Below are 10,629 nucleotides of genomic sequence, written 5' to 3'. Positions count from 1 at the left end.
TGCTGTTCACAATTCCTCTTTAGTAAACACTGTTATTTAAGTAGCTCTGTGGGATGAGGGGGGAAGGGAAGCTTCAGCATAGATCCAGATCCACTAAAACACAAACCCCTACATTCAACTTGAAAGATTTGTTTAAGCCCCATTAACTTAATTGGGACTTAACATCTTGATCATGGGTTGTTCTCGCAGAAGAGCCGGAGATGCCCGCGGTGAACACGTGTGACACCAGCACTGTGGGGGCTGTGTGAGCACGGTGTGAGTGTGTCCAAATTGCATCCTCCTGTGTCAGGTGGTTGGATACTGGAGGCTGCTTCTCTGTTGGGATCTGTTTCATGGGGGCTCTCTGATCCCGTGCGCTGCCGCTCTGTCCTGGCAGGCGCGCAGCTGCTCCAAAGGACTCTGCAAACAGTGACACAAACATACCTGCACTTAGGACTTGCAAACCCTGAGTTTTTGCCAGTTTGTGTGTCAGGCATGGCCATGCCTAGAAACGACTTGCAAACAGGACTAAAGATCAGGCCTAATTTTAGTAAGCCCTTAGGCTCTGTATCCCCTGACTGGGCTTGCTTTGACGAAACACAATCATAGGATGAAAGAAAGCAAAAAACCCAGCTGGCACCTGCTGGGAGGGCGGGGAGAGAGAATCTGGCAGACAGGAGGTTCCTACAGAGATTGCCAACACTACTACACGTCTGATTTGCTTTTTTGGGCAGCATGGTGAATCCAAAGGTGATAAACATTTGGCTTGGCTGGCCAGACAAGATGCGCCCACATCAGACACGACGCTCGCTCTCCTCTCTCTCACTGGCATCTCTGCGCCTCTCAAGGCAGCTCCTTCTGCTGTGCTTCACATCTCCAGCCCTCGAGTTTCAGCGAGGATTGAGGCTCTGCTGGAGTGAAACACATCAGTGGGAATAGCTGCTCCCTTGCAAAGAGCTGGCTGGCTGGCTGGGCTGCTCGCTACCAGACATCTGGACAGCCAATTCCACATTTCAGTTTGCAGCACAACACGGGGATTGTTGTTAGAGGATATCTTTGAACCTCAGGAAACTTAGCTATCTTTAGCATTTTTAGGACAACAGCTTTATTTACAACTCAGTGCCACGGAAAGACAAATGTTTAACCAAACTGGGAATGACTTGGTTCTCCAAATACTTTCAGTGAGGAAGGGTGACTCTGAAGTGAGAAAAACCTCACTGCTGTCTGGGCAACAAGAGAGGTTAGTAAAGATTCTTGACTACCCTTTCCCTAGCTCTGAAATCATGAAGAAAGTGCTACAGCCCAGTTGTGTAGCATTTTGTGTTCTTTTTGCACCACCTTCTTTCTATAAACACCCAGTGGTTTCGCTGTGCCATGGAACACGCAGGTGAGCTGGCTCAATACATTCATCAGCCCACCTGCAGCCCAAGTGACTCAGTGCCCTGCAGCAGCAATCAGCCAGCCACCTCCTCCAACACAGGCAGAAAAGCCACAGCTCCAGGCTGTGATAACCCCTGTGAGCTTCCCAAACCCATTCCTCAACCCCACTCTCTCTCCAGAGAGGCCCAGAGCACCTCGTTGGAGGGCTGGGCTGTGCAGAACCTGCACCCTTGGGTTGGGTTTATGGAGCATTCCATCCCTTGTGGGATGGAAAGGGCTGCTGAGGGCATTTCTGTGTCTGCTCTCTGTCACAGGGCACGGTGTTCGCCTGCACCGGAAAGCACACGAGGAAAACATGCAGACCTTTGTGGAAGCTCCATCAATTAGGTTAATTAAAGGCTGGGGCAGGCCCATATGTTTTCTGATCTGTTGTTTTTGAGGTCCCCTATTGCACCTGTTCCCACAGCATCCAAACACCCTGAAGGCTTAGGTTTTCCCACTGGAGACACGGGAGCAGAAGGATGGCTGTCCCAGATCACAGCAAAGGCCTGGCTGGCCTCCCATCGAGCAGCAGAAAGAGAAGGCAGAGGGGTGAGAATAGGACATGTCATTCCCCTGGTCCAGGTCCTCTGCTCGTCCTGGGAAGGTCCTAGAGCTCTCCTCTAAGGACTCCTGCATCATCCTGTCACCATCCCTGGAGGTATTTACAGAAGGTGTAGGTCTGGCATTTTGGGATGTGGTTTAGTGGGAGTTTGCACCCAAACCCCTGGGGTTGCTTGGAACATCCTTTCAGACAAGGGGTGCCACTGCAGAAAAACCATTTTTTTCCACTTTTCCCCAATTAAATCTTTTCCCAAACCAGTTGGCAGAGGGGCAGCTTGAATTTGCTTTTCTAGAGGGACCCCATTCAGAGGTTTCCTCCCAAAATTTGCCCTAAATCAGGACACACCCAGATTCCTGTCAGAGAGCCCCTGCTTATTGCCCAGGGTGCATAGCACCAGCTTCCACCTGCAGAATAACCCAGTCTGAGACAGAGGTTTGTAGTAGACAGCTTCTCAGGGTTCTTCAAATCCTATTTTCTAGGATCCCCTGGCAAGTTCTTTCCTCAGGTGGAAGCTCAAGGAGAAATCTGTGTTAATTTCAATCAGAGTTAATTTTGCACATTAAAAAATCCGGGGGAGCCCATGTCCCTAAAACTCCTGCAGATGATTTATCCTTGCACAGTGCAATGCTCTAAGGTAAAATCACTTTCTAGAGTTTCATGGAAATAGAGTACCTGCTCTTTGCAACTATCTCCATTTCCCCTGCTCATGCAGGAACATGAATAAAGCCCTTTTAAAGTTTGTGGAGTCCCCATCACCTATTTCTGTCACAAAAAGGCTGACCTGCAAGACTTTCTCCCACTTAGGAGACAGGGAGGGATGTTGTGAGCCCATTTAATGGGCTGAGAACCCAAATGTGCCCTTTGTGAGCAAAGAAACAGGATGCAGAAGTGACAAAACAAAAGCTTTGGCTGATCATTGTGAGAGTGTGTGCATGAGTGTGTGTGTGTGTGTATTATTAACTTTGTCTGGCACATTTGAAACACTTTTGTCTGCAACTAAAGAAACCACTTCTGGATTTAATGCAGCCAAACTGAGCAAATGGCAGTCTGGAGAAAATGGGGATCTGTGTCTGGTTTATTTTCAGCAGTTGTGTGACTTCCACAACACTTGTAAGTAGTTGCAGTTACTTTACAAGCTACTTTGTACCCCTGGCAAATTTTAAAAATGCAGATTTTAAACACAGTTGTAGGAAAGGCACGGATTAGAAGACAGAATAGGAGAACCTCTGCTGCATCTGGCTGTTTCCAGGGGTTGCACTGATCAAAAGTGATCTGCTGTGAAGGAACAGAGATCTTCTCCGTGCTCTGACAGTGACCCAGCAGTTCCTGACTTACCTGCAGAGCTTTCCTCTGCTGCCTTCAGCAGAAACACAGCGAGGACTGGAGGGGTCCCTTTCCCTCTGTCCTAGGATAGGACTTTCCAGGACAACCCCCACTGTCTTTCTGCTCAAACTGTATCATTTCCCCACGGGATATCTTGGTTGTTCCTGTAATGACAGCATTCCAGCATGTCTGATTTTCATGTTATCTGGATTGTTTGCACTGACACGAGAGGAGGTAAAGCAGGGACATCACCTTTTCGTGCTGTGTGAGTTGTGCTGCATTTTCCCCTTGGTTTGGGCCGGGCTGAGCTCGATTTCCCAAGATCCTGAAGTGAATACATCCTGCCTGATTGCAGCCCCTCCTTTCCAGAAATCATCCTATGGAATAAGCCCCGAACAAAGTATTTCCTAGCTCCCCTTTAACCCTTTTCCTTCCACCCAAGTGCTCCATGGCCCAAGGCCTGCTCCAGAAGGCATGAATTCACTGTGATTCCCTCATCCTGCCCGCTCAGAGGCTGTCAAAAGCCAAAAATGACAGCGCTGGAGTGCCAGAAGCGAACAAGTCACCTGCAATTTCACACCTGCCATCTCTGCTTTCCTGGCAGCTGGCGAGGCGAGAAGTTGATGAAGGTCCCACTTGGCCCAGGCTGAAAGTCAAAGCAACTGTTGGGCTTTTCAGGGAATGTCCTTCCCTGAAGCAGGAAGGCAGGTAGAAAACCTGCTGGCAGCTGCCCGGGGGCATCTGCTGCTGCCTTGCTTTGGAGGCATTTGTGCTTTTTGCACGCTGTCCTGTTCTTGGCAGCAGCTTTCCTGAGCTGGAAAAAGCACTGGCCATCATCATCATCATCTGTGGAAACACTTTCTAGGCTGCAGATTTCTCTCTGTGGAGCCACAGCTGAACTGTATTGGCCAAGTCTGCATCCCTTCAAAGTGAGGTTTAATAGTGCCAGTGAGTAGCAAAATCCATCCGGCAGGTTTTGACGCCACTGGTCAAATCTAACCTGCAATTTTGATTGTTTCTTCCTACAGGTGTGCAGGAGTGAGGCCATAAACCAGGCCAGGGAGCTCCTTAAGATGACTGTGAAATGGTGTGACAGGCTGGGCTCTGGTACCTGCTCTGCTGCCTTACACCAAGTTCCTGTTGCCCAGTACCAACAGGAACCTGTCCTGCCTGTGGCTGGGCAAGCCCAGGCTGTATTTCTCATTTGGGACCAGGGACCACCAAACTTGTGGACTTCTCTGTCCCTGAGCAAGAGCTTGTCACAACAATTTGCTCCTCTGGGTCTGTGGACTGAAGACCCCTCACCAAACAAGAGCTCAAGCCAAGGGAAAGGAGCCAGCCCCCTGCGAGAACCAGAGGAATCCAAACAGCAGCAAGACTCAGGACAGAAACCAGACTCACAGAGGCCCAAGAATGTTGGATTGCACAGACACTGTGTTTTACAGTCTGGCCTCCTGGCCCTAATATCCTCTGACAGCTCCCAGAGCAGGTTACAGCGACTGGATCACGACACCAACTCCTGCGGGAGCTGCTGCTCCAGAGTCCCCTCTGCCAGGCCTCAGCACAGCACGCAAGGAGCTGCAAGGATGTGCAGCCTCCAGAGCTTGCAGCACTGACTTATCTTCACAAGAGAAATACTGGCCAAATGCTGGCTCCAGCCCAGTCCTTAAAAACTGGAGTTCTGGAAGGCAGCTTCAGCCAGGCCCTGGTAAATGAGTGCTAGTTTGGTGGCTAATTGCTTATGAAAACAGCAGGCACAAATCCACTGTCCGTGTCACCAAAGCCCACAGAAAAATCAACCATTTGGTGTCACCCACCCCAAATCAAACACTGCCCGTCTGAGCAGTGAAATTTTGTTTTTAACTCCACATCTGTCAGGCTGCAGAAGTGAAAAAGCTACGCTGGGTAGCTGGGTTCATCAGGAATTTGTTAAGTTACGCCACAAACCCCATCCCCTTGCCAAGCAGCAAGCACACAGAGCCATGAAAGGACATGCGTGCCTCCCAGTTAATGTCACCTTCACAGTTTCCATAGGTCACAGCACCAAAACACGATGCCAGGGAGAACACGAGTTCTGAACAATGCCGTGGGCCCGGGGAGAGATGAGGAATTTCAGGGAAGGGGAACAACAGGAAATAAGAAAAGTCCCTGCAGCAAAGATCCTGTGGCCCATCAGTGGCTGCTGAGCAGTGCACAGGGAGGAGTGACACAATGGAGTGACTAAAGGACTGCCTGGCAGCCAGCATTCCCATGGCCATTGTTGGCAGCAAGGGAACTACACAGATAGCAAACAAGAGCTGTGTTCCCAGGCACTGGCAGAGACACATCCACTGCAAATAAAATGATTTCCTGAAGCTCCTCCAGGCCTGGATGCACCATGCCATCATAACTGGTAAATCATATCCTGAGGCAGGAAAAGCTGTGCCAGGAGGGGATGAAGAATCAAGCAACCTGGATGAGCTCAGGCTGGGTTTTTGCCTGTGTCCTGGACTAACATTAATTACAAGGATAGATGTAACTTGATAGATTCACTGCAAGGAAGGAGAGCCCCTTCAGAGAGTCTTTGTCTGGGATATATGGGAGAAGCAGAGGATAAATCCCACCCAAATGTGATCTCACTAGAAGAGCTTTGCCTCTAGAACTCACAAGACTTGGAGAAAGAGGAGGGATAATTTTATAGTCTCTTTCCTGGCAATAAAGCCCCTGTAAGATTCCAGGGAAAAACAGGTCTGGTCAGGAGAGGAGAAGCTGGACTGTCCTGGGCAGCAGGCTGAGAGCCATGCTGGATAAGCAGCTCTCTCCAGAGGATGCTCCACGCAGGCCATGCATGTAGAGGACAACAACAAGGGCAGGCCAGGGGATCCGTGTGGTGCTTTAGCTCTCAAAACAGCTCCTGCAAGGATTCAGAGCAGGGCGTTCCGGGCTAATCTCTGCGTCCCCTCAGGAAACCTGAGGATTACTGCTCTACATCTGCTCACAGGGTTGGGCCCCACCTTGTCAAGGCAGTGGAAGTGCTGACAGCCACTCTCAGCTCTCTAATCGGTTTGGGACAAACAGCAATGCCCCCTGTGGTGCAGCACCTCTTAAGTGACTCCTTTGCTCACAGGCCTGGTGGCTTCTCTGGAGCCTTGGCTGGGGCAGGAATGCACCTCAGAGTTTGGCAGCAAGGACAGGCTCCTGGCAGCATCTTCAGAGCTACACTGCAGCTTCCCTGGGTACCTCAGGGGATGGCAAAGGTGACCCCAGCAGTGTCTGACCACCGCTGGTACCTCCCCAGCAGCAGCCAGGCTGGGATGGAGGTCCCTAGGCAGGAACCAGAGCTGTGCTTCCAACTTCCCAGCAGAAAGAGCTGCAAAAAACCTGGATGGGCTCAGGGGTTTGTGCTGGTGCTTATGCACCAAGATCACCTGTTTGCTTCTCTTCCTGCTCTTCCCTCCCTGCTGCACACTTCTGCAGGAGCTCGCTGCTGGCCCAGGCACCTGGGACACACCACTGATCCTTCCTCCTCCTCCCTGTCACACCTGGGAATGCTGGTTTGGGATCGGCTCTGGCTGTGCCAGTCCCAGGCACTCAGCCCCATCTGCTGGCTGCTCTGTCCTTGGCTGCTACAGAACTATGGAAAGATCCACGGGAAATTTAAGTTAGATGTTAGGAAAAAAGATTTTTATTGAAAGAGTGATAAAGTACTGGAATCATCCACCCTGAGAGGTGGTGGAGTCACCAGCCCTGGATGTGGTTAAAAAATAAATTGGTGGAGGGCGTGGGTTGGACTCGATGATCTTAAAGATCCCTTCCAACCTGGTTATTCTGTGATTCTCCAGTAAGAGACAGCCTTGCTTTTAGCCAGTCATCTCCCTACCCTCACATTCTTCTGTTGGAGCCACAAGTCACAGGGCTGACCCAAATAACTTTAAATTATTCACATTTACAAATAGGGAGTATTAAATTGAAAATATTTTATTAAAAAATGTTACAAATAGGACAATACATATTGGGTTAAATGAGAGATTTTTAATTTATAAATATAACTTAAACATAAATTAAGAGAGAGTCTCATCTTTTTAACAGCTCAAAAAATCGTATTTTCAATACATAAACATGCAAATCTCAGTCTTCCATTTCATTCATAAACATTATGCAGGCATGCAGTCTTTACAAACACCTCCAATTTATTTTAAAATAAATTCTGATCACTTGATCAACAGCCACAGAGACCTACTCAAGTATTTTACAATACATGTACAGTTAAGAGCACAGAAATATCAACAGTAAAAGCTGCACAAATAAATATGTATGTATGTACACATATTACAGTACACAATCCCACAGGGATGAGATAATTTCAGATCTACCTGCTGTGTCCAGAAACCAGAGTACCTTGTGTGAGCACTATGGTTCCTAGTGCTGTTATAGTGTAAGAAAAAAAGGATATCTAAGTTTTCTGGGATATGCAGCAGAAACCTAAATAATTGGGTGATAATCCATATCACTCCAGGCATAATTATTGACTGGGACATCTTAAAAATGAACTGACTTCCACAAACCAGATGAACAGTTTCAAAGCTGTTCAGTGAATATTTTTTCATCCTGATTCTTCTGTTTGTGCAAGCATCACCCCTGTGAGTGCAGAGGAGACACCTCCAGCAGTGTAGTAAGTGATGTGAAATAATGCAAGTCTTCACCTCACCTCGGTACCTTTGAGTGGAGCAGAGGAGGAACCAGCCTCCTCTTTAGGCAGCAGCACACTATTTGCTCACCATCTGGACAGGAGATGGCAAGCTCCCAGTTTAGGATAACTGCATGGCTGAATGTAGGCAGGATTTGGCCAGAAGGCCAGTTTTCTCCTTGTCTTCAATGGAAATACCAGACAGCTTGAGTTCAAGATTTCTGAATCATACACAGGGTCAATCATCTTGTCAGAGAGAGGTAAAAACATCTGGACAGCTGCTGATTTGCAGGCAGTTTCATTCTCCAGAAATCTGAGACATAACTGAAGGTGGCTGCAATTCCTGTGGAGAGAACAAAATTCCTCCATAAATCAGAAAACTGGCAGAGATTTGTATTTGCTCTCATCTCAGAGGAATTTTGTATGCAGCAGGTAGCAGAACAGCACAAAAGTGTGCCTAATACCAAATGCAGCTGGACAGACTGCTAAGCACAATCATCTTTAAGGAGCTGAACAACCATTTCTCCAGTAATAAATCCATCAGTCTTGTTTAGGAACTTCCTTGCAATGCCAAGATGCATATTGGGTATCCCAAAGCACATATTGCTGCGTCAGCAATTGTACAGCAATTAGCAGCTCTGATTGATTGCTTGTGTGATTAAAAGGAAGAGAGTTTGTGAGTGAAGCCATCGCATGTGCTCACCTTAAACATCTGAGTTAGACATTCTCGCCAGCACTTTGGAAACTGCCTTCACTGGTTGTTTCCTGTGAGTTCCTATAAAACAAAAAGTGAAAAGTACTTTAATGACAACAGGTTTTTATCAAATGGATTTTAGCAAAGCGATGGCAGTGTTTTTTTTCATGTTGCTTTTAGAGACACAACTTACCTGAAAGGAACAAACTTCTTTGCTGCAAGAAGAACAAGAAAAAGGTATTAGTATTTCAAGACAAAAGCCCTAATTCTTGTTGTCTAAATATTCAAAAAATAAATATCCAAAAGCCAAACATGGTATACATGGAGGGTTCTTGAAAATCATTTTGGAATTTATCTAAGTATGGGAATTACCACTTTTTCAACATGCAAGGTATAGGAAGTTGGAGGTTTTGGGTTATTTTTGGGTTTTTTTCCTCCACTGAAAGTTTTTCAGGAAGATAAATAAAGCAGTGGAGCCAGACCAAGTGCTCACCTTTTCTCCGGAAGCGCTTTGCAAGCCAAAGGAGGAATGATGCTGTGGACAGCAGAGAGGCAGAAGTGGCTGCTATGCCCACAGAGATGTAGCTGGCTTGGTCAGAGGCTGAAAAGATGAAAAGTTTTCAGTGAGATCAAGGGACACAGGTGGTCTTTGAAGCCCTTTCTCTTTTTTCGTGCTCTTCAAGAGCAGCCAGAACTGCAGCTTGTAACACTAAAGTTTTCTCCTGATCAAACAGGAGAGTTCCTGCACACAAGGTAAAAAGCTGAATACCAAAAATTTCCCCATCCATTGCCAAAGTAATGGCAAGGCAAGATGCTCCCTACACCAGGGTCTGTCTCTAACCTCCAGCCTTGTATAGCAATTTGTTCTCCTCTTATTTTTCATGTTGCAGTTTCATATTTTTACTCCCTGTGTGCTGTTTTCCTCTTTGAGCAATCTTGCTGAGATCAGTGAAATTATTCAAGGATCTAAATTCTGTTCAAGCAAATGAAAGTGGAATTGAGCTTGTAGGACCTCAAGCAGAAGCATTCCAGGCAGGCCAGGGGTGTTCCAGCTGAGGGCAGTGACAGAGCTCTTAGTGCCTTGAATGAGAAGGCAAGGCTGAGTTTTCTGTCCTCTGGAATTACAGCCTCTGAGAAAAAAGCTCTGTGATGCTTTTTGGCTGAGGAGTTCATCCAAGAAACTATCAGACCAGATGAAAAAAAAACCTATAAAATTTTCCACTGAGAAACAAACTTATGTATGCAGATTTCCCCATAGGGTTCTGTTTCTCTAGAAAAACTTTTGTCTGTATTCAGATGAAAAAAGTTCCTCATGAGAAATATTTTGTTTAAAAACCAAACAGAAAAAAACTGAATATGATTGCAGGGGCTCTTTTTATAGATATAAGAAATCAATATTTTCCACCAAGGTCTTTTAGGATTTTTTCCCTTTTCTACTTTCAAGCATAACGAGGGATTTTTTTTGGCTCTTGAATTCATGGGTTTCTATGTGTTCTAGCTCACTGGTTGCTATTACCACCACTGCCACCCTTCCATGCCTCAATCTGGCTTAAAATCCAGTGTAACCTCTCTGTGGCTGCTCACAGCCAAAATACCTTCACATGTGGGCAGGCTGGCACTCCAGTTTCCTGAATGGCTGCACTCAAGAACACGAGAGCCATTGAGACTCCATCCTTCAAGGCAGCTGAAGTGGCAGGAGGTGTTGTATGTGAAAATCCCAGCCCCGTGGGAGCAATCCATAGAGCCTTTCTCAGGAGAGCTCAGTGCTTCACATTGTATGACTGAAACATAAAAAAGAGATAGTTAAGAGTCACTAAGGACTGTCCTGTCTTTGGCCACGATTTTTTGCACAGGTGTACAATTTATTTTCAGATTGACTTGACTTTGGGATGGGAGCTGCTCAGAGCCATGAGCAGGCATCCCAAGGCACAGCTGAAAGCATGGGAGCACAGAGCCCTATAGGAATATGGATTTCTGTGTTCC

General features: G+C 47.1%; 1 protein-coding gene across 1 annotated transcript in view; it reads right to left on the bottom strand.

Annotated features, from left to right (window-relative positions):
* Positions 1-7,232: 7,232 nt before the first annotated feature.
* Positions 7,233-10,629, bottom strand: part of LOC107207844 (L-selectin-like) — a 7,677-nt gene continuing 4,280 nt past the window's right edge. The window contains exons 6-10 of the mRNA XM_015635593.3: positions 10,242-10,429; positions 9,140-9,247; positions 8,840-8,861; positions 8,656-8,727; positions 7,233-8,295 (exon numbers count right to left, since the gene is read on the bottom strand). Of these exons, the coding sequence (XP_015491079.2) occupies positions 8,670-8,727; positions 8,840-8,861; positions 9,140-9,247; positions 10,242-10,429 (376 nt within the window). The 3' untranslated portion in view covers positions 7,233-8,295; positions 8,656-8,669. The remainder of the gene's footprint in view (positions 8,296-8,655; positions 8,728-8,839; positions 8,862-9,139; positions 9,248-10,241; positions 10,430-10,629) is intronic.

Source organism: Parus major, chromosome 8, assembly GCF_001522545.3.
Source record: "Parus major isolate Abel chromosome 8, Parus_major1.1, whole genome shotgun sequence".
Taxonomy (NCBI): domain Eukaryota; kingdom Metazoa; phylum Chordata; class Aves; order Passeriformes; family Paridae; genus Parus; species Parus major.
Note: the sequence above shows the minus strand (reverse complement) of the source record. Positions and strands in the feature narration are given on the sequence as shown.